The sequence below is a fragment of the Idiotropiscis lumnitzeri genome, chromosome 11, assembly GCF_059441095.1.
Source record: "Idiotropiscis lumnitzeri isolate Australia: NSW breed Sydney's pygmy pipehorse chromosome 11, RoL_Ilum_1.0, whole genome shotgun sequence".
NCBI lineage: Eukaryota > Metazoa > Chordata > Actinopteri > Syngnathiformes > Syngnathidae > Idiotropiscis > Idiotropiscis lumnitzeri.
Window position 1 is genome coordinate 5,234,321 of NC_142401.1, and position 22,728 is coordinate 5,257,048.

Genomic DNA, 22,728 nt, shown 5'->3' on the forward strand with positions numbered 1-22,728 from the left:
TTTGAGTTTTGATCAGGCATATGATGATACTTCTATTTCCGGGTTGAAATTTTACAGGCTGGCCGGGGTCCTTACGGCACGACTTCTTCGCTACTAGTTTGGAGGCAACACATTATCATCAAAACACATTACATTTTTCTTCTTTTTGATCTTATTAACGCCAAAAGATGTCTGGCAGGGAAGGTGAGATTTATTTTATTATCGCTGGGAATTCGCCTCGATATATATTCGTAGAATATATAATCACTGCAGCGTGTATGTGTGAATTAGCTTGTTAGCTGTTGCTAAAGAGTCGCGCTAGTAATCCAAATGGCTAAAATGTTCGTTTTTTTGTTTGTTCTGTTTTTATGCGCATGTGAAATAATTGTACAGATTTTATTGAAGTCATCTTTATTCCTGAGCCAATTATATGCATTGTGTATTATGTTCTCCGTTGAAAATATGACATTTCGTTTCAGGAGGCAAAAAGAAACCACTGAAGGCTCCCAAAAAACAGAACAAGGACGTAGATGACGTAGGTTTTCTTAACATATAACATTGTTTTGCATTTGCTATTCATAAAGTGGCTATGCACCCATAAGGTGCATTGCAATAATTCGTGCAGTCCATCTGCACTTAGAAACTCCCTTGATATTGAAGAAGTGTGATAAATGTGTTTACAGGACGACATTGCCTTCAAGCAGAAGCAGAAGGAAGAGCAGAAGGCCATGGAGGCCATGAAGATGAAAGCTTCTGGAAAAGGGCCGCTAGGTATGACCAGAAACCCATTGTCTAACATGTCGAGCTTGGAAAAAGTGCAGCGGGTGCGTTGACGTTGAATTGGAAAATAAATATTTGAGAGCACCATCTCTGTGACATCAAATGGGAGAACATTCAATAAGAGAGGGGTTGGTGGACTGATTTTAGAGAGCGTGAACAGAGTAATCAGTGGGAAAATAATTCATGGGAGGCTGCTAAGCAACCGCTTCCAAATATGGGCTGATAATGAAGGGTTTGTGGATCTGTTGTATATTTACCATGTGTTAAAAGAGGCAATTATGGGCAAGGTTTTTAGGTAGTGGTGTCAATTTATGTTTTTTTTTTCGCTCTTCCCAAAATAGCTGGAATTCATTGTGCTGTTTCGGTTTCCTCGTTTACAGTCTTGTCTGTTCTTTCCACCAGGTGGCAGCGGCATCAAGAAATCAGGCAAGAAGTGAAGCCTCCCGATTAATTCCAGAGCGTGTCTGATTTGTTTTGCTGCGGTTTAAAAGTGTTTTTTTCTGTGACAGTTCCCAGGCAGTGTTAACCGGAGTCATTGTACAGATTCTAACTCCAGGTTTCACCCTGTGATATTTTCTTGTCGTAAACACTTGTAGTCATAAACACTGACCAGCCGTTTTCCCAACAAAAGGTTGGTCGCTGTCAAAATTCTAATAATAATAATGTTAAAATATAAGAATAAAAATCACAAACATGCTTGAGTTTTTGAGGACATTTTATTGTAAATGAGGGAGACTAATAAAATGTTTTGAAATCACCTCAACTGTGCGATGTTATGTCTGTTTTCTATACAGTTTATGATTGAAACCGGTTCTGATACCAAAACCACCTACAGATCAGAATCAGAAATCCCTTTATTGTCATTGTACTCAAGTGTGCAACGAGATTAGACAGGGGGCAGAATCCTCAGAAAAATGGTACGTGCTTATGATTGGCAAGATATCTTCACTGTTCAATTAAAAATAGTTTTAAAATCTATTTTTCACACATCCCAAAAATATTTGATCTATACTGTATATTTGTTGTTGAGCAGAAATATGTATTCTGTATGTATAATAAATATTGGACAGCAACATGATGTTTAAGTACAGTAAATTGCACTTGCATATAGCATTTGGGCCGGCAAAAAAAAAAATGTCCATCATATGCATAAAAATGGACTGTGGAGTTCCACAAGGCTCTGTATTCATACGTTTATAGTATTTACTCCATATAATATATAAAAAAAAGTGTTTGTTGAAGTAGAGTTTAATGAATAAAAAATATTTAATGGAGGTCATGAAATAGCAGATTATAAAAAAAAATGGTGCCTCCATAAAGCGGCTATGTCTGAGGTAAAAGTGGTCATGTTAGCCTGAGGGAGGAGGTTTTTCCTGGAAGTCAGTGTTTCAACGTCAAATGACTCAGGTCGAAATCTTCAGCAGAATAGTGTTGAAATGCACTAATGTCGCCCTCGGGGACGTCGGCATTTGGTAAACGGTTTACGGGCCTTAGTCCTAAACATCTGGCAGTGTGTTATTATCTCACAGCATTTTGCAGCTCGAGGTTGGGTGCTGGCGTGGCAGAAGTTCTTCTTCTAAATCCCCTCGTCTCATCTTGGTCAGTTTCATCTGCAGGATCTGGATCTCTAGCTTGAGTTTCTCGCGCTCCAGAAGCAGGTTTCCTCGTTTCAACTCCAGCAGTTCATTGTCTGAAGTTGAACCTGCTAGGGTAGATTCAACCAGAAAAAAAATTTGCATTATTTTCCTAAAAGTGGTACAATTTGGAGTTCACCCAGGAAATTTAGTTTTAAAAATACCTAAAAAATAAACTTGTGAAAAGATTTTGGGGAATTTTATTATACTTCAGATTATTTCTTGTCTTGTCCTGTGACATCGGCGTAGAAGTGCAGCAGTGACTTTAACAGATAGTGTAAAATTAGGCTGTGGAGTTCCACAAGGATCTATACTCAGACCCTGATCTTTGTTACTCCAATATCATGTAATAGTAGTGTATAGGGATATTCTAAAATAAAAATAATGCACAACTCAACAAAATAATGAAAATAATGACTATGTTAATTGCCCCAGATGAATTAACACACATATTTGGAGTGTATCAATAAATTGGAGAACATGCAAAATCCTCGCAGGACAGCCTTAGCTAAGATTCAAACCCTAAACCTCAGAATTGTGAGTCAGTCGTTAATTATTCGGTCATCTTGCATTGACTGAATCACAGCAGTACCTTCATTTTCTTGTGGCGCCGTGAGAGACCTCAGCTCAACCTCCACTGGGTAATGGTCGCTCACTTTTAGTGCCTGCAAAACAGACAATGTGTTTACGATACGAAATTGATACACAAGCATTAATAACACGGTCGTTATTTTGATTTTGGGCGATGTGAATCTCAGGGAACGGAAGTTAGAGTTTTCAATATATGTATTAGAAAGCAAGAGGAGTAATTGGACAGAAAATGTTACATCACCACACCTGTTCGTTGCTGAGGCCAAATGCTTTCTGGAAGTTGAAGGATTTGGCAGACTTCGGTACTACCGCGTGGAGCATGTCGTCTCCGTAGACCACGATCCTGAAACCAGGAAATCCGTTTCAAATGTTTTTTAATTAGTGCCATTCGTTAACTTTAATGTCTCGTACCACCCTTCCAGAGTTGGGCGGACTTGAGTTTTGAAAGTCTCATTTTGACTTTAAATAGATATTTACGAGACTTGTCTTAACTTGTTTTTGCGAGATATTGGTCTTTGTAAAGGACTATGGGCCTATTAGATAATTTGTTTTGCAATACCGGATTTTTCTTTTGACTTCCTGTCGGGCGGAAGTTTTACTTTGAAGAAACACGGAAGTGGATAACGACTGAATGGATAATGCTTGACAATACGCATCAAGACGATTCGGAAGAAAGAAAAAAAGGATTCTCAGACGACAAGATTGATAATTTATAGAGACTTAGCCCGGTTGAAAGTGGCAATAAGGTGAATATTTGTGTTTTTCTGTCTACAGATTTATGTTTGTGATTTGAATATGCGTTTAGTTAAGTGCACTTTGCATGTATAGAGATAATTGAAACTCATGGCGTCATGTTTGTTTATTTTCTAGCTCTCACTAAGAGGTTTTGTGTACGAGACGAAAGGAATTAAAGGAGAAACTTGGGACCACCAGTAAAGCTTCATTATTTCAACCGTCGCTACAGTCTTGGTTACTTGAAAGTTAAGACGACTTGCCTATTCACTCATTGACTTACTTCCACCTCTGCATCCTACCTGTCATATGTGTTTGTGTTTCCCATGCTGGCCGTGGTGTCGACGTCATCTCCGATCAGCCAGTGGAAGTTTTTATCGCTGCGGATGCGGATGCCCTGCATCTCTCTCTCGGTCACGTACGCGCCATCCGCATTGAAGTCGCCCAAGATCATTATGTTCTGTTGTGGAAAAGTAGTTTGGAGGGAATGATGAAACCTCAAGCTGCTCACAGCTTGGGCGGCATATTTATGAAACATGCTTCAAATTGAATAGGACAAAATTTCGACCAGTCGGATTTCTTGAGACTTTTCTGGGGGGAGTCTGATTAACGTAGATGCGTCCACGTCGTCAAGTCCAATTGGCTTGAGGAGCTGAATTTTCAAAAACAATGAAAATATCCTCACGTCAGTCCTCCACTTCATCTTGACGTGCTGAAAGACGTCAAAGAGCTCGTCCAGCTCCGTCTCCGAGTCCTCCGGTTTGGTGTGGACGGGGATCATCACCAGGTCCTTCAGCACTGCCGTGGAGACACACATACCAACGCTCACGTTAACCTCGACGCATACTCGTTTTTGGGAGCCTGACTTCCCACACCTGTGTGGTGACATCGGAACCTCAGGATGTAAGGGTCCCTGGCGAAGACGTCGCCGCCATCCGTCACTTGGTCGTCAAACTGATAGGAGCCCACCAGGTCCACCAAGTCGTCCCTACGAGCGCCAGAAGAGAAATTCGTCTTGTGTCGTTCAGATGACATCGTCATGGTTACCTGTAGAGGAACATGAACTGCTCCTTGTAGCGGGATCGTCCCAGCCGACTGCTGATCTTCAGAGTATAGTGATGAGACGCGTTGGGCCTACACACAAATACACACACAAATTTATGTACAGAATTTTTTGTGTCTTTGTGCATTTTGGACAGCAGACGTACGTGTTGAGAGAATCTAGGAGGGTTTTGACCGACGTGCCGCTGACGTCCACCACTTCCAGGATGACGATGATGTCATAGCGGCGGATAATCTTGGATAAAATATACTTAAATATAGTTATGAAACTAAAAAAAGACATTTTGTTTCATTTTCAAATCTTGTTTTTTTTTTTAATGCTGTAGCGTTTCTGTATTTTCAATTAATCTGCTGCATTTTTTTTCTAAAAACAACGTACTGTATTAAATGTATTATTTTCATCATCAAATGGTTAGTTATTTTTAATTCAATAAAAAACATTTTATTTTTTTTAAATAATCAGTCGTGTTTTGTTTCACATTTGAATCAAGTAAAAAAATGTATTGAAAAAATATTTGTAACATTTTTATTTAATGGAAGAATTTTTTGCCTTTACATTGTTCAATATGTTAGATATTTTCATATTTTAATAAGAAAATAAATACATAAAAAAGCCAAAAAGTACATTCATGTACATCCATTATCCATTTTTTGGAATGATTATCCTCACATTAGAGAGGAAAAAAATACTATAAACATTTGTTATTTTTTTTTTAAATGTGTACACGTGTGTGTGCGTACGTGTGTGTGGGTGTGTTACCTGCACCAGGATGAAGAGGATCTGCGGGTCGGACACTTTGTTTCGTCCAAACTTCTGGATGTTGAACGATGCAATTTTCATGACGACTGCTGCTGAAAAACAGAAGACGAGATGAAGAAGTTGGCGATGAACGTGTCTGAACACGCTAAAAACATGTCAGATATGACGGTATTTACACAAAACAAACGCTTTAAGTCCAACTATGCAGCTGGGCAGCTGGTGGCTTTAAGCTGACAACACTTTTTTGTTCAACTCCGTGTGCGTGCTTGCGAGTATTAACTGAATTGTTGGAGACCAGTTTTCCAAAGCATCTGCGCCTTTTATGATCCGTGGAGCAGCGCCGAGTCAACATAATGGTCTTCATGCAACACAGATGTGAAGCAGCTGTCAGAGATCATGAATATTCCATCGAGGGATTCGCAACTCGACAGTTTGCACAATATTACGCACAATATAAATATGAACAAAGGGCTTGAATGCGTACTGACAAAGGTTTTTGTTGAATTTACTCTTGTTTAAAATGTATCTGAATCCAGATGATTTTATTTCGGTCCGACCACTTGACAAAATAAAATTAAGTCAATTCAACACACCCTTTTTTTCAGTGTAGGAAGACGAAAAAAAATATCTTTCTTGAATAATGACGCTATTGAAATGTTTTACATTCTCAAAAATATATAAATTGTACAAAAAATACCCACTTTCTATTGAACAATTTTTCCTTTACTTCTTTTCTCCGCATCATTGCTGTAAGATTAGTATTTGTTCTTTCATTTTTAGTTTTCTTCTAATAATAATATTGCCTTTATTAGTCCCACAATGGGGAAATTCGAGATTCGAACCCAGGCCTCCTGGGGAGACTGGGTCCTGAACGCGGCGCCTTAGACCACTCGGCCATCCTAATATTCAATACAATACAATACTACTTTATTTATGAGAGTATGTGCTCGTTTTAACGGCACATGGTCATTAAAAGCATTGCCACATTTAAAGTTCTGGTGATATTTTATGACATTACAATTTCTTTCGATTGTTCTTGATGACTGACGGCTTCAATTAGAGTTTGGAGTCATGTGGCGACATGTCTACTGGCAGCTAGCCGCCACCGCAGATGCTGCCCAAGGCCTTTAAACATCACATGGAGTAAATGTTTCCCCAAAACAAAATATATATGTATACACTTACGTGCATTAGATGGAAGGAAGACCTTTTAAGGGTTACTACCTGATACCTGACTTGTATCCTGAATCCAGATCCACATGCTTAGAATAGAACAGTATTTTTTTGTATCGTTCCAAATCAAAACATTGGATATTGCTGAGAATAAAACTGTCTAGTATGAAGTCATTTTTGGGGGAGAAAAAAAGTTTTGGGAAAATAAAATCACAGTCTAAAAAATATATATAATGTATCGTTTTGGGTTGCATACACACACGCATGTACACGCACACACTCACACACACAAACGCACAAAGCTGCCGGACAAGTTCAGTGTTTTTAATCTCTTGGTCAATCAGACAAAAGCAACAGTAAGAAACAGCAAAACAAAATGAAACCAAAGCCAGTACTTTTTTACAAATGTGACAGCAAAACATCCCGTTGTTTGTTGTGTGCATGCAGAAACATTTGAAGCCTTGACACCCCAAGGGAAGAATACAGGAGATTGTTGTCACATGTAGGACACAGCCTTGATGCCAGAAATCGTTTTACTATTAATTTGGCCTTAAAACATCACTTGTTGCCAATTATCAGCACACATTAAAAGCCTCCAAACCTGTAGCAGGCGAAGAATACAGTAGATTGTTGTCACGTGTAGGTCACGGTCAACACATGCCAGTAACATACTTTGGAATGAAGTTATTGTGAAACATTACCTGTCGCCTACTTCCATCACACATTTGAAGCCTCCACATAAAGAAAAATACAGGAGATTGTTGTCACAATTGGGACACAGCCAGAGAGAAATTGTTTTTTGTTAACCATCAACTGTGAAGTGTCAGTTGAGTTTTGTCTAGAAATATACATGCTGCAATAAAAACACAGGAAACTGTTGTAACATGTAGGAAGCAGCCACTACTTTTAAATCAGCCTTAAAACATCACCCACAGCTTATTTGGCGACAAGCCAACATTTAAAGCCCTTACGTGTAATTGGAAGAACACAGGCGATTGTTGTCACATGTAGGAGATATCCACTAATTTTCCCAAAACCTTTTTGAATAAAAAGTCATCTGACCCCAAATGATGCACTTGGGAGATTGCTGTCACTTGTAGGACTCAAGTCACCAAGAATTGTGAAACAGCAATGGCGTTCCTTTGCTTGACTACGAACGATGGTGAAAAATTTGAAGCCTTTCAGGTATTTGTTGGCAAGTACAAACAGGAAGTCATTGCTCACCTCCAGAAAGTGGAAGATGAGCGTCCACTTGTGCGCGGCGTCTTTACCAGGGCGTCAAGTGGGGAGACGCTTCTATACAAACAGCGGTGCCAAGGAGGACACTTGACAAAAGGAGAGCTGCAGGCCTGTCATTGGTCTAATTCGACCAATGGGACAAACTGTGTAGAGGAGGAAGTGGATATGCTTGACGTGTGTGTGTGTGTGGGGGGGGGGGGGTGTTTTAGTAGGAGGTAGAGTAAAGTTGCATGGGGAGATAACAATGCCACACCCACAGGAAGTGGTTAAAGCACCAAGATGTGTTCTCATTTTTGTATACGCTCAAGGATACATTTAGCCAGCTTTCTAATTTCTCATCTGTATTATAAAAAAAGTAAAAAACAAAAGTACATTTCATTTGACTTATTTTAAGACTTTTATATATATTTTTTTCTTTCCTCATTCTCAACTTTTATCCAGTATCTTCTGGAAAAATTAGACTTTATTCGGTAAATGTTTGTCGTTACGTCTTTAAAAAAAATTTATGTGTTAAACATTGGAGGGCAAATTTAAAAATTCGCAGAAAAAAATGAGCACTTTTCCGCATAAACACCAAACTTTTTGCCACAAATGCAACCATCTTGGCGTTTAATCACATTATTGAAACCCCCCTCAAAGTGACTTTTCTCCCAAAATACTTCTCTCAAAAATATGTAAGATGGTCCTTCCCGCAGACTTGTTTTGCCCCATGTTTCTTTGAAAATACACATTTCTAAAAACAAGACTATTTTTTCCTCTAAATTCTAAATATGTGCGGGTATTTGACTAACAAGTTCGAGATTGTGTGGGTTTATTATAGTAACAAATAATATATTTATTGGCAGTGTTTTCTTTTATATAAAAATGTCTACAGGATTTTGGTTCATATGCACTGTATACACAAAAACAGAAGGAAAAAAATACAACCCATTGCTTCCAGTTAATTTTAATGATCAAATGTACAGTCTTGGTGATGTGCCCAGAACACATCAGGAGCTAACATTCAAATCGGAACAAGGCGAGATGAACCCGATTACGGTAATAACAGTCCAGACCAAATGCGTGCACAAGTGCAGCAAAGGAATGTTGGAGGGGGGGGGGGTGAAATCACCATCAGTAGTCACTAAAGAGCGAAGCCAGCCCAACAAAAGGTCACATCCGATTCTACGCTGCCCCCTGCTGGACTGGAGTGTGACAACAGACGTCGCTTGTTTTCCGAATCCAGTTTTGGCAACATTTTTAGCTCTTTTGCACGACAATATTTCAGATGCTACTTCTTAAGAAAAAAAACGGAAACGGAAAAAGATATTCCAGTTGTTTATAAACAGTTTCGCAACATTTTCAAAGTTTTTAGCAACATTTTCAGCACTTTTTAAAATGAGAAATCCAAGCATTTCAACTGTAGTTTCAACTGCAGTAATAGCAATTTGAAACGTCACACACCGTTCACCAAGTGGAGTTGAAATATTCTTCTATTTCTTAAAAATCATGACAGAACTGTTAGTTCATAGCAGGGGTGTCCAAATGTTAAATATTAGATTTGTTTTAATAAATCTTAAAATTCATGACGGTACGGTATATGAAAAATGGTGCCTACATGCCCCACAAAAGAATTTTTTTTTTTTGCCATGCATTTCAAAATAAGGAAATAGCGTTCTATAATAATGTACTTCAACATAGTTAAACATAAATAGACGGTAAAGATCCAGCCAGCCATGATCTAATCCGCTTATCCTCACGAGGGATGCGGGCGTGCTGCAGCCTATCCCAGCCGTCTTCGTGGACTGGTTGCCAGCCAATCGCAGAGAAATGCAACAAATAAAACAATTGCGACTTATGCCATGAAAACCTTAGGTGCCTTTCCCAACTGCTGCACGTGATCCTGTAAGCTGCAGTAGTAAATCATTTTTCACAGCTAAAGAAAATAAGTGATTATTGTGATGCTGTTTGTCGACATGTTGCTGCATCTTAGCCGTTCCTGTTTTTTTCTTTAGTTTTGAGTGTAAACTAAAACTGGGAGTGGAAAAAAATGGCTTGAAGCCTCTTAGTGGAAAAAATTGTTTGATACCTGCCACACTCCTGCTTGTTGCAGTTGGGTCACTCGGATCTCAAGGCACCACTGTACAAATCCTGTCGTTGCCAAAATGCCAAAAATGGTTGAGAAGAACACACGTTAATATATCTAAACAAAAACAAAAAAAAAAAAAAAACTCAGGTTTGTGTTATCAATGCTAAAAGACGTTAGCATTATTAGCATTAGCACAGTATTATTTCCTTGTTACTTTTCAGTGTAATGTGACGATTGTCTTTTTTTTTTTGTCAGTTGTACTTTTTAGGCAAACCCTGGACCGGCAAGAAAAAAAAACAAACCTACGGGCCGCAAATGGCCCCCACGCCACACTTTGGACACCCCCACTTGGGATGACTTCACAGTACAACAACGCGGAAGGGCGAGCCGGGGATGTGCTCTTCACCCCACTTGACCACGAGCACGTAGTCGCCGCGCTCGCGCAGTACATAGCTGACGTTGTAGTGCAGGTCGCCCAGGTGCTTGATCAGAACCTCCTCGCAAGGAACCTGGGGGCCGTGCACGCCCACCACCAGCATGTTTTTGCCTGGGAGGGAATCAAAAGCATTAAATGTCAGAATAGGATACATATTAAGAAGTATTATTCCTTGTGACTCGGGTTTCAATTCTGGCTTTATCATCTATATTGTTGCTTCGACAGCAACCCTACCAAGTCAGTTATAATATGAAAAATATTGTCCTTCAAACGCTGTGCCATTGTGGGATTGCGAGTGTGACGGGACTCACCGGCTTTGCTGCAATCCACTGAGAAGCTGCTCTTCTCGCCCACATAAGCCTTGCTGAGACCCAAACCTTGGCTCAGCACCTTGCTGGCGTCTGAGGCAGCTGACCCGCAGGTGGCGCTCTGCAAAGAGCTGCTGTTGCTGCTGACCACCGACGCTTCCGTGGAGGGTTCAAGGGTCAGTGTGGATGACACGCTGGTGTTGGTCACATTCACCAGAGGAGGACCTGAGAGGGAACATACATGCACGCGTGACAAATCATCAATGTTTTCTTCCTGTGTAAACAATTAGTTCAGGGGTAAAGGTCAAACTGAAGAGGTGCGTGCTGACCCGTGACTTTGGCGATGAAGGGGCTGCCGGCGATGTGATGCGGTCCGCCGTACTTGACGGCGACGATGTAGCTGCCGGGCGCCATGGGCGTGTAGAGGACCTTGTAGCCCCCGGGTACCTCCAGACACTCCATCTGAACCTTAGATGGGCCCTCCACCGTCACGGCCACCGCACCCTGCCCCGCTGAAGCATTATCGATGAAGAACTCCGACTGGACGCCTGCAACCAGGACGCGAGCATACTCAAAACAACTCCAAAACAATCAAAGCCACCACGTTTTGCCTCAAAGTCTGTTACGGAAGTTGAGCTCCCTCTAGTGGTGCACAATCAAACCACTGCCTAAAATACAGTTCTGAAGAAAGACTAAAAAAATAAATAGAAGAAAACAGAGATTTAAAAAATTCAACTTATATCTTACTGGTCACACTTTAAAATATAAAGTTTGTCCTTATCCATAAAAAAAAAACTTTTTATGCTTATATTTATGTAATTATCTTTTGAAAAAAATATTTAAGAAAAAAATGAATAAGAAAAGAAAATTATACTTTTTTTATTTATATTTGTCTTTAATTGTCTCGAGTATTTGAAGCTATCTAAAAATATATACATTCTCCACACAAAAATAGAACGTTTTTTTTTCATTCTGGATTTTTAGAATTGTCTCCTAGGGGAAGAAACAAAAAACTTTTTTTAATCATGAACTTTTGTATCTATGATTTCTTCTGTAAAAAAGAAAAAGAACTAGCTAGAAAAATCCAACTTTTTTATATATTAATAAAAACTTTTCTCACCCTGAAAATATCGCCAAAAAATCTTGAAATAATAAAAAATGTCAATCGCAAAATTAACCCTAATTTAAAAAAATTAGGAGGCTTTCACTTCACAAAACAAAACTTTAGATTGTAGAATGTTTCTAATAGAAGATGGAAAAACCTGTGGTGCCTCTCTCCAGCCCGGCACCGTACGCCGAGACCATTCCTGCTTCTCCGGATTGCTCAGGCGACCCGACCATGACGTTGAAGGAAGTGACTCGGCCCTGAGGGCCGAACTTGACGTCCACCGTGTGGAGGCCTCGCTCCCGAGGGATGAAGCGGATCGAGTACTTGTCTGGGACGGAGGGCAAGTCGAGTTTCCAACGATTATTGTTTGGACCGCAACGTCACGACAAACGTCACTCGCACGCACGCACCTTTTTCCAGGTGTGTGATGGCACACTCCTCCTGAGCCCCAGAGGGGCTGGTGACCTTGGCCTCCGGGTTTCCTTTGGCTCCTTCCATCGATACGTTGAAGGATGTTGGCTGATTCACCTTCACACCTGACTTCTGCAAACACAAGAATAATATATATTTGTTCAAAATGTTTTTAGTCTCTGAAGTACATATTAGTTGAAACAATTTTTATACACAGCAGTTTAGTTGTCTATTTTCTTAAAAATAGCAAGGCAGGGCAGGCCAGCATTGGGCGACCCACCTGAAGTCCGGTGACGATCATTCGTTGAGAGTCGAAGGTGGGCACCACCACATGGACCAGGTAAGGACTATCTGGGATGTGCTGATCATTAAACTTGATGGCAATTTCGTAGTCGCCTGGAAGAGGAAATCAGTGTCAGACACACACACATGGACAGCAGAGACCATCACCATGTTTTTTTGCTTCGCGTGTGTGTTTTTTTTCTCTCTACCGGGCTCCTGCGCCACATAAGAGACACCGCAGGATCCGTCTTTGCGGTCGTCAAAGGAGATCTCGGCCCTGCTGGGACCCTCCACAGCCACAGACAGCCCCCCGGCGCCGGCCTCTCTAGTCCAGATACTGAACTCGGCTGCAGATGAGGGGGGGAAAAAAAGGAGTGAGGGGGGCCTTTTGGAAAATTAGGAAACCAATTGGGACAACTTGGCACTGACAATCCAAGTGGGCCCTTGGAGATGGCCAAACCAAATTGACTTTCAGGCATGGAAATTTTGATATTTTGGCTTAGGGTGGTGAATTTTCAAAATATTTATGTCGGATGAGTTCATCTTTACAGGACCTATCAAAATTCCTAATGTGACCCGAAGATGGTGGTTTCAAACCAAAACGACTGACTGTCTAAGTTTCAATTTTGTAGTTTTTCTTTTCAGACATTGGATTATTTGTGTGCGCATACCTGGTTCTCCCACCAGCGCTCCCTCCAGTCCTGGGCCTCCCGCTTTGACTTTGGCGGCGCCGCCCTCGCCCAGCGGCCCCACGGTAAACTGGAAGGGGCTCCCCGGCACGTGGGCACCACGGTACCGGACGCTCACCCTGTGCACGCCCATCTCGGTGGGCACGAACTGCACGCAGTAGGTGTCGTTGCCCGCGGCAACCAGCTGGGCGGGCTGAATGGCGCCCGACGGGCACGTGACTTCGGATGTGACGTCGGACATGTCCAGGGCTGCCGACAAAAGTCAAATTTCAGCATACGGAGTTTTCATATTTAAATAAAAAGCCTAATTTATATTTTTGGGGTTTTTGTTCATCATGTTTGTAGATTAGATTTCGTAACATTCACAACCAGGCAAACATTTAGATTTAAGTACAGTATTTACCATTAACATTCACTCCCATTGACAGCTAAAGACGTTAAAGATCCTTTTTTTTTTTTTTTTCTGTCTGGTAGTGAATGAGTCGGATGAGTGTCAAATAACTTGAGCAGAAGGTTAAAAAAAAATAATTCTGCAAACCTCAGCCATTTTCCCACCAGAGCACCAGAGGAAGCCGCAGAAGCGAGAAGAAGAAGAGATGCGAGAGAGGGATGAGCGAGACAAGGTCAGGAAGAAGCAGCTCACTGAAAGGCGACGAAGGGGATGAGGAAACGAGGAAGGAATGTTGGAGGTGGGAGACAAAGGATAGCGATCGGGAAGAGGAGATGGAACGGGAGGAAGGAAGACAAATGATTTGAAGTCAACATTTCCACCAGTGACCACAACACGATAACAGCAACAACTTGAGTTGAATTTAGTCACTGCCATTGACGGCTAACCATGTCAAAGATCCTTTTTTTTACTAGGCTGGCAGTGAAAGAGTTAGAAGTAACATTATTTGATTCGATAGAAAAGCCGTACACAGGCACCTGGTATCTTGAGGCTGAGGTCACAGATGCTTCCCACGCCAGCGACAGGTGCCGCCCTCTGTTTGCGGGTGATGCTCTCCCGTATGCGACCTTCACCCGTCACCTGCACCGTGAACGGACTTCCTGTCCGACGCGGACACCAAACACATTTAATTCCAAGAATAGCACATAACGATTCATAGGATGCAAAAGGATCTAGTACTCAGCCCTGTGGGACTCCACCTCCATGACACTTTTGTAACATGATTAATATTTGCTTTTGGAAAACTCCCAACTTCATACCTGGGATGTGCTTGTCGGAGAAACGAATGGACACGATGTAGTTTCCGGGCTCGGTGGGACAATAGGAGACACGGCACGTCCCGTCCTCCATGTCTTCCGTCTGGATGTCCACCTTACTTGGACCCTCAATGGCCAAAGCCAGCCCACCGTAACCTTAACGCAAAATGAAGACGTCATCATTTCCTTCACCAAGGCTAATTTCTTTAACGATATCTTTGTAAAAAAAATAACCCCTCAACACCGGTATACAGCTCGTGGATGCTTCTTGCTGTATGAAAGCAGCAATAGTTTGTCTTTGCAAAACCTCACCCTTTGCTGAGTTTTGTGTAAAAGGCACAGGTGGATAAATGCTCAATCTAGTTCAGCTTTTTCCCGGGGACTACTGTGTGGAAGAGGCTTGAGCTGTTTTGTATGTGAGGTGGCACCTTCGGTAGTTTCAAACTCATCATGCAACGTTCCGCTTTTGAGTCCTTATTTAAAAAAAAAAATAAAAGCTTTTATGGCTCTAATGCGACAATTCAGTGAGACTGTGTGTGAAAAAGGCTACATGTGAGATGGCGGTCGGTCTTGCTTACCGGCCTCGCGCGTGTCCACCATAAAGCTGGTGTCGGTGAAGGTGGTCCCGTGCACCAGCCCGTCGCCGTACGCCCTGACGCGCTCGGCATCTCCGATCTCGGACTGGACGATCATGATGGTGATGGGGCTGTTGGCCACGTGGCGTCCGTTCTTGGTGATGCTGACGCGATGCTCGCCCACCTCGCGGGGGATGAAGGAGATGCCTACGTGATTGTTGGCCATCCTCTTGAGCAGGCAGGGTTCCTCGCGGCCCGACGGCGCCGCGATGCTGGCGCTGAGAAGACTCAGGTCCGTTTCATTGATGTTGAGGAAGAAGTCGGCCGCTGAGCCCAGTTTCACCTGAGAGCGCCGCTGTTTGTCCTCTGTGGCGCACGCAAAGCAACATTTTGTTAGCGTTAAGCAAACAAATTCACTGACTAATGGAAAGCCATTTGAGCATTTATCCAAAATCATTGATATCAAGTTTGAGATAAATGTACCGACCCGTGATCCTGGCGGTGAATGGGCTGCCGGCGATGTGCTTGTTGTTGTACTTGACCAAGATGTTGTAGTCTCCCGGCAGCGTGGGAAGGTAGCTAACGCTGCACGTGCCGTCCTTGTTGTCCACGCAGCTGATCTCCGCCTTGGACGGACCCTCGATAGCCAGGTCCAGTCCTCCTGGACGTATATAACGACGACAATGTCCAATAAATCCGTTATCAGCAACCAAACAAACACTGACAGAAACGAGCAATGGTTCTAATATTCAACTCTACGGAACACCAGATCGCAAACACTTTTACTTTAATTCTATGATTTACAAACAATCATGATTTGTGCTCTTGTACCTTCAGCCGCGTCTTCCGTGTTGACGGTGAATACCGACGTCTTATTGGCCACGCCGTAGCTGAGGCCCGGCCCGTAGGCTGTCACGCTGGGACTACTGGAGCGGTTAACATAGAACTGGAGGGGAGACTCTGCAACAGAAACACACACACACACACACCATGGGGATTTTTTATAGAGTGTATGACTAAAAAAAAAAAAACAGCTCTTTATCACAATGTAGGCAACAGCAAATAACACCGGATGCCGTTCTTCGCAGAGGATAAAGAACATACGCCTGTCAGTAAAATGGACGGACTACAAATGAAAATCTATGAAAAATGGTCACTCCTCATATGATCCCTGAAGAAAATGTGAATATACACAGAAGTGGTTGAAAAAAAAAAAAGAGAAAGAAAAAAAAAAAAAAAGACAACAGTTTCCGGGATTAAGGTACAGGTGACTTCGCAAATAACCTTTTGCATTGTTTGTATATAAAAGTTGACAAACTATAGTGGAAAAGGAGTCAATTCTTCCTTCTGCACACCAGATGTTTTCTCCTGACACGAAACCTCAATTAAACGCTGGCGGGCGTGTGACTAAAGGCCAGTTAATTAGGGACAGCTTGCCCAAAAGGGTTGAAGGTACAAGTAGTACATTTCCTTACCAGGAATGTGTGTTCCGTTGTACTTGATGTGCATCTCGTGCAGGCCAGCCTCAGTGGGGGAGTACTGCACCGTGACCGTCCCATCCAGGTTGTCGGTGATCAGCGGCTGAGCGCACTTTCCCGACGGCATCAGAACCTCCCCTGAAAGAGCCAGCGAGAGACTTGATTGAGACCCGATGTGAGTCACGCATCCGTTAGTGACCACTTAGCGATGCGACGAGACCGTTTGCCATTTGCTCCAAATTGCATTTCCTTTTGTCAAGAGGGTCGTTATTTATTTATTTTTTTTTTATCTTGAATGACCTGGCTCATCTATCCATTTGAAAAAAACAAAAACAAATGTGCCAGCGCATGTCTTACCGGTGACTTGCCCCCTCTTGATGGAGAAAGGAATAACCATTTGGAAGGGTCTGAACCCGCCGCCACTGATGCCGTTGCCAAAGTCTTCCGATGTCACCTGAGGGGAGGGACCAGTGAATGTCACGCAACAAATACAACAACCTCATTGGCCAATGTTAGAAAGCCGCAGCCCCGCCCACTCAGCAGCATCCTGGGAAGTGTAGTGCACCGCACGCAGCCACAGCGCATGTGCACAGACACGCACACAAATGAGTTAGCAGCCATCACCATAGCAACTAGCCTAACAAGCAAGCTGCATTCCCAATGGTCGATGCGAAAAGAATCGTACAGATGTAGGGAAGCGGCGGGTATTCTTGTCTTTCCACCGTAGCGTGCTACAACTATTTGTCATTACTTTGCAAGGATTACTGTTCTCGTTTTTCTATCTATTGTGGCAAAACATGTGTGAGTGGCATTTTTATCCTCCTGTCTTACCACCTTCTAGAAATAAAAAGTTCTCTTTCTGCCATTGTGTGGCACAACAGTCAACGTCCCCACTTTACAAGGACATATGAGTGTGTGTGTGTGTGTGTGTGTGTTCTTGTTTTTCTGTCCTACTCAGCCACAACAGTTGTCATCCTGCCTTTCATTCATGGACATTTTTCCTGTGAGAGGTAAACTTATGAAAAGGCCTAATGGTGGGCGTGCGAGCGAGCGGGCGGGTGTGGGCGTGCATGTGTGTACCCAGGGCTGAAAGCCAACTCCCGGTGGAGCAGCTTGTTGTTGGATTGACGTCAATTCTTGCATGGTGGGGACCTCATTGGTCGCCTGAGGACACCACAGGAAGTTTTTTTGAAAAACTAACACCCAACTTTATTTGGCTGCCTTAACGGGCTGTCATACTAATTATTTGCAATTATACAAAGATTTATTATTAAAAAAAAAAAAACACGCACAAATGACCATTACAAATGCAATACCGCCCCCTACAGGCCTGGAGTCCAATCCTGGTTGACAACTTCTTTACATACCTTGACTTTGAAGGGACTGCCGGGAATGTTCTCTCCACCGAAGCGCACGTACATGACGTAGTCGCCGGGCTCCTCGAGCGTGCAGAAAGCGTCGAAGGTTCCATCATGGTTGTCCGTCACCTGAGCGTCGACCTCGCTGCCGTTGGGTTGCACCACCACACAGTTCACATTGCCATTTCCTGCACCCTTGGCGTTAACCAGGAGGAACAACTCCTGATCCAGATCCCCCTTGGGGCCCACTTTGGGGCCTGAGGGACGAAACACATTTTGCACATTTGTTGTAGACTTTTAGGCAATCCCGTTAATTTAAAACTGATTTTTATTGTTGGTAATGGCACTACTTTGAATCTAACATTGTGTATTTATTCGGTAAGGACGCACCAGTTGTAGTGCACTTGCTGGCGTCTCCGGTCACCATGGCTTGGACTTTGTAAGGCGAGTCCAGGATGTCGTCGCCACCGTACTTGATGACGATGGTGTAGCGACCCGCACGGTCGGGTATGTAAGACACCTTGTAAGTGTCGTCTTCGTTGTCATGGATAGTGGGCAGCTTGGGTTTGCCGTCTTGGTCCTGATTTGAGAGAGCAGACGGAGACTCATAGCACAGAAATATATACATTATATGGATTTGGATTAAGTCGTAAAGTAGAACCTCTAAAGTTGAACTTCTATGAAATTTAGCATTTTGGAATTGGAAGTCAGTTTAACCAAATGGGTTGCATATTCGAACAAAGTCAAACAAACCAACCAAACTGCTCGACTTTTGGTACACCTCAAAGGACTCAGGCCCAATCGGTCTGCAGTCCAAACGAGCTTCTGTAGACCATTAAATGGATTGTAAATGGAAACAGAACAAAAGTTTTCCTGAATTGGCTGAGATAGCCGTTGAAACAAGTCAACAGGGACCGAGACCACATCTTTAGAAACTGAGGAAGCACATGATTCAGGCCTGATCAATATTCGATTGAAATGTGTTGCAATTACTCACTCTCAGGTTGAGAAATTAGAGTTAAAATCCAGCAACATCATTACTTGGCCAAACTTGTCCGCTGCCTAAACGGGCTGTGTTCCGCCAAAGAGGTTCTTTTCTACAGTGTGTGAAATACTGACGGTAATGAGCACGCTCAGTTGTCCCTGCCCCGCTTGCTTGGCGTCAATGTTGAACTCCACTGGGAAGCTGGCGAGGACTTTGCTCGTCAGTCCAGGGCCGCTGGCTCGTACTTTGCGGGCATCGTGGGTGGGAAGCACCCGTACGCGGAACGGACTAAAGGGCAAACAAAAAACATGCGCATGATCACAAGGTCAAACAGGGCTGGGTCACAAATGCAGTCAGTACCTTCTATAGACGTCCTCTTCGGCGTACTGTACTGACACAGAGTAGGCGCCCTCCACAGAAGGCGTGTAGGACACCGTGTGGGTTCCGTCCCCGTTGTCCAACACCTCCACAGGCTCTGACAACCCTTTGGGGGCGTCCACCGTGACGGCAAGTGGGGCCAAACCTGCCTGAGTGCAGTCCACCGTAAACATCTGCGGGATGTTGGCCCGGACTCCCGGGGCCACCCCCGGGCCGTAGACCTTGACTTTACTGGGGTCTACAAGGTCCTCTACTGGAACCTTGAAGGGACTTCCTGAAATCCAAAACAGAAAAAGGAAGCGTTGATTACGAGGTACTTGTGCCTTTTCGCCTGTTGCCAAGATGGGCTGCAGTAGGAATGCAATGTAAACACAGAAAGACCAACCAACAGCAGAGGGCCCAACTTCTTTCGACCTGGAAAGTTTGATGGCAAAATGGGCTGCAGTACACGTTACGGTACATGAAAAATCTTAAACATGGTGACAAAACAGTTTGGTCACAGGCGATTTTTAGAAACTGGTGGTCCGTGATTCATGCCCAACCGGTCAGTTGCCAAAACAGGCTTCAATAGAAAGAGGATCAAAGTAAAATAAAGAAGTTTTGTGCATGACCATTGATACAAAGAGTGCAAAGGATTTAGGTCCAACAAGTTCACTGCCTAAATGGGAAGTTGTTTAATCAGAAACAAAGTGAAGAGGAAAGTTTGGTGCAAGACCAAGGGTGCAAATGATTTGAAGTCCGACAAATTGACGATGAGAAAGTTCAAACAAAACGGGTTAAAAACCAAGAAAACAACACCAGACATAACTGATTCACCATGACGACTAAACGGGCAGTGGAAAGTTAGGTTATGGACCATTTTTAAGAAGCAACACACACAAATGATGTTGGCCGCAGCAGAAATTCAAACAGCACAACAAGAGAGCTAAGGTGGTGCTGGGTTATTTTTTTACAAACCACCAGCATAGGAGGCAAAAGATTCAGACCCGACAAGTCTAAACAGGAGTAATAGAAAATGGGGAAAAAACAATCGGGAGAAAAGTTTGGTGAGTGGCAATTTTTAGGAACTATGAGCTAAGGGGCCTACCACTCTGCTGCCTAAACGGGCTTCGGTAGTAATTTCTTATTCTTCTCACCGGGAATGTGCTCTCCTCCATAGAGAATGTTGACATCGTAGAGGCCTGGCGTGAAGGGGACATAATCCACACTGCAGCTGCCATCTTTGTTGTCTTTGCACGCCATCTTGGACTCGGACGGACCCTCGACGGTGATGCCCAGACCACCGGTTCCTGCGCCCCTGTCGTAACGGTTTTGTTAGAACAAGACAGGCGGCGCACACACGCACGAGCCCACCGTCGATGTGTAACCTCCTCACCTGGTAATGATGTTGAAGGAGTTCGTCTTGTCTGTCAGGCCCTTCTTCAGCCCCGGTCCCGTGGCCACCACCCTGCTGGGGTCGCAACCGTCACAAACGCAAACCCTGGCCGGGCTCTTTAGAACCGGCGCGCCTTCGTACAGAACCTGGACACTGTGCTCGCCTGAAAGATGAAGGCGCACGCCATGTGCACAGGATTCAGGCCCAACAGTAAGAATATAAACAAAATATTTCAAAATAATTAAATGCTGAAGTTCAGTCCGTGACCATTTAGAGGTTTTTGGTATGAGACAATTTTTAGATGCGTAGGGTTGCAACTCAACCAGGCTGTTGCCTAATCGGGCCGTGGTAGAAAGTGTTTTACCATTTTCATACGGCGTGTACTCAATGCTGTACGTCCCGTCATTCTTGTCTTTAACCAAGCAGTCTGTCAGCGCTCCGGATGGGTTCCTGATCTCCGCTTTCACGCAGTTTCCACCCTGCCTGCCCAGGGGACGAGCATCCACCACAAACGTGGTGGTGGCTTCCCTGAAGATGCCTGCAAGGAAGACGAGGGAGGAAGTTGAGTGTCATGGTTACGGTCCAAGTGGGACGCCGGCGTCAGCAACGGGGGAATTACGTACCTTTTCCATCCACTCCGCGCCCACTCACTCGGACTTTGGAGACGTCGATGGCCGGGACCACCATCACCTTGGCAGGGAAACCAGGAACGTCCTTGCCACCGTACTTAAGCAGCAGGGTGTACATGCCGGATGTCAGAGGAGCGTAGCTGACCGTATACGTCCCGTCTTTGTTGTCCACCACTTCGGTCTTTGCTTTCACACCTGCAACAAAAGGTCAAGGAACATTAAATTTAATATATTTTAGAGAAACAGTCAACTAAACTGGATTCAGTCAAATGCCTTAACGGCTTGCAGTAAAAATGCAACAAAGTAAACAAAAAGAGCTGCGATAGACATTGAAAAAAGTGTAACTGAATGAGACATGATGTATGGCCAGTTGCAGAACCACCAGTAGCAGCAAAAAAAAAAACAATTGAAGCCCTTTTAGCCTTCTGCCTAAACGGGCTGCAGTGGTAATAAAAAAAAAAACCAAAGAGAAAGTTTCAGCATGGTCATTTTGAGATTTTTAGACCCCAAATCTGCTGAAATTCTGACAGAAAGGAAACGCAAGTTATAGACAGAGGAGCAATACCCACAGACAGTTAACTTAATTCTTTTCTACATGTCAAACAGTAGCTTTTCGAACCTGCGGGTGCAGAAGCAGAAGACGGGTCTGGAACGGCCTCCAGGGTGAGTTGACTGCGTCCAGCCCGAGAGCAGTCAACGTTGACCACGCTGGCCTCTCCCACCTGTGTGCACACAAGACAAGTCAACAATGCGAAGGACAGCCTTCCTCAATAATTCAGATCCGTCGAGGCGAGGCTCTCACCTTGGCCTTGTTCAGGCCAGACCCAGTGGCCACCACCTTGCTAGGATCAAAAGGCATGTGGATTTCCGCTCGGAAGGGCGAACCGGGGATGTGGACATCCTCGAACTGGATGTTGACCAGATATTCTCCGGGTTCCGTGGGCAAGTAGGAGACGGAACAAGTCCCGTCCCCGTTGTCTGAGCACTCAATCTTAGCCTCGGTGGGTCCTTCCACCGTCAGACCCAAACCACCTGTGCCGGCCCCTTTGGTGTCGATGGTGAACTCGGCCTGGTTCCCCACAAAGCCTCCCTTAAGACCCGGGCCGTGGGCCTTGACCTAGATGGGAATGGAAGACGTCACTAACTCGCTTCTACCGGATTGAAATCGAATGGGGGTCAGTTTTGTCCACGAGGTTAGTACCTTGCTGGGATCCGGAGGCAGCAGGCCCTCCACGGGGAAGGGGCTCCCGGCGATGGGGTGTCCGTCATATGACACATGGACAGCGTACACGCCCTCTTCCGTGGGGGTGTAACGCACCCGACGCACCTCGGCTTTACCAGGCTGCGGCTCCACTTTGCACGGCACGCGCAGCTGGCTGGGACTCAGCTAAGTAATCAAGGAGCAAGGGCGAGTCCACAACAGAAAACAAAATCGATCAGAGTTTAGGGTAGATAAAGATAGATGAAATTGCACTTAATTTTAGTATGGCGG

The 22,728-nt window shown here is 43.9% G+C and overlaps 3 protein-coding genes across 5 annotated transcripts in view; 1 reads left to right on the plus strand and 2 right to left on the minus strand.

The window, feature by feature from the left end:
* The first annotated feature begins 19 nt into the window (after positions 1–19).
* Positions 20–1,516, plus strand: tma7 (translation machinery associated 7 homolog). The gene is made up of 4 exons (XM_088308353.1): positions 20–183; positions 459–514; positions 663–750; positions 1,162–1,516. Exons 1-4 carry the CDS (start codon positions 168–170, stop codon positions 1,194–1,196), a joined length of 195 nt encoding a protein of 64 aa, XP_088164479.1. The 5' UTR covers positions 20–167; the 3' UTR covers positions 1,197–1,516.
* On the minus strand, positions 1,457–5,630 carry dnase1l4.1 (deoxyribonuclease 1 like 4, tandem duplicate 1). Of its 2 annotated transcripts, none has more exons than XM_088308350.1 (9): positions 5,539–5,630; positions 4,925–5,013; positions 4,764–4,850; positions 4,592–4,704; positions 4,402–4,514; positions 4,019–4,176; positions 3,231–3,327; positions 2,986–3,058; positions 1,457–2,461 (listed from the first exon to the last, which is right to left on the minus strand). In XM_088308350.1, exons 1-9 carry the CDS (start codon positions 5,617–5,619, stop codon positions 2,283–2,285), a joined length of 990 nt encoding a protein of 329 aa, XP_088164476.1. In that variant the 5' UTR covers positions 5,620–5,630; the 3' UTR covers positions 1,457–2,282. The 2 variants fall into 2 exon arrangements, with proteins under 2 accessions (XP_088164476.1, XP_088164475.1); XM_088308349.1 differs by having other exon boundaries at positions 1,457–2,464.
* Positions 5,631–8,880: 3,250 nt separating this feature from the next.
* The window catches only part of flnba (filamin B a), a 29,084-nt gene continuing 15,236 nt past the window's right edge, over positions 8,881–22,728 (minus strand). The window contains exons 22-48 of one of the 2 annotated variants that reach the window (XM_088308345.1): positions 22,438–22,623; positions 22,039–22,353; positions 21,856–21,958; positions 21,231–21,431; positions 20,972–21,145; positions 20,608–20,770; positions 20,369–20,529; positions 19,215–19,506; positions 18,989–19,142; positions 18,260–18,449; positions 17,879–18,126; positions 17,592–17,675; positions 16,869–16,965; positions 16,509–16,649; positions 15,865–15,993; positions 15,521–15,694; positions 15,037–15,399; positions 14,462–14,614; positions 14,180–14,302; positions 13,235–13,501; positions 12,773–12,910; positions 12,562–12,677; positions 12,281–12,413; positions 12,025–12,198; positions 11,092–11,310; positions 10,766–10,987; positions 8,881–10,565 (exon numbers count right to left, since the gene is read on the minus strand). In XM_088308345.1, the coding sequence (XP_088164471.1) occupies positions 10,378–10,565; positions 10,766–10,987; positions 11,092–11,310; positions 12,025–12,198; positions 12,281–12,413; positions 12,562–12,677; positions 12,773–12,910; positions 13,235–13,501; positions 14,180–14,302; positions 14,462–14,614; positions 15,037–15,399; positions 15,521–15,694; positions 15,865–15,993; positions 16,509–16,649; positions 16,869–16,965; positions 17,592–17,675; positions 17,879–18,126; positions 18,260–18,449; positions 18,989–19,142; positions 19,215–19,506; positions 20,369–20,529; positions 20,608–20,770; positions 20,972–21,145; positions 21,231–21,431; positions 21,856–21,958; positions 22,039–22,353; positions 22,438–22,623 (4,908 nt within the window). In that variant the 3' untranslated portion in view covers positions 8,881–10,377. The remainder of the gene's footprint in view (positions 10,566–10,765; positions 10,988–11,091; positions 11,311–12,024; positions 12,199–12,280; positions 12,414–12,561; positions 12,678–12,772; positions 12,911–13,234; positions 13,502–14,179; positions 14,303–14,461; positions 14,615–15,036; positions 15,400–15,520; positions 15,695–15,864; positions 15,994–16,508; positions 16,650–16,868; positions 16,966–17,591; positions 17,676–17,878; positions 18,127–18,259; positions 18,450–18,988; positions 19,143–19,214; positions 19,507–20,368; positions 20,530–20,607; positions 20,771–20,971; positions 21,146–21,230; positions 21,432–21,855; positions 21,959–22,038; positions 22,354–22,437; positions 22,624–22,728) is intronic. The other variant, XM_088308346.1, reaches the window with a different exon arrangement.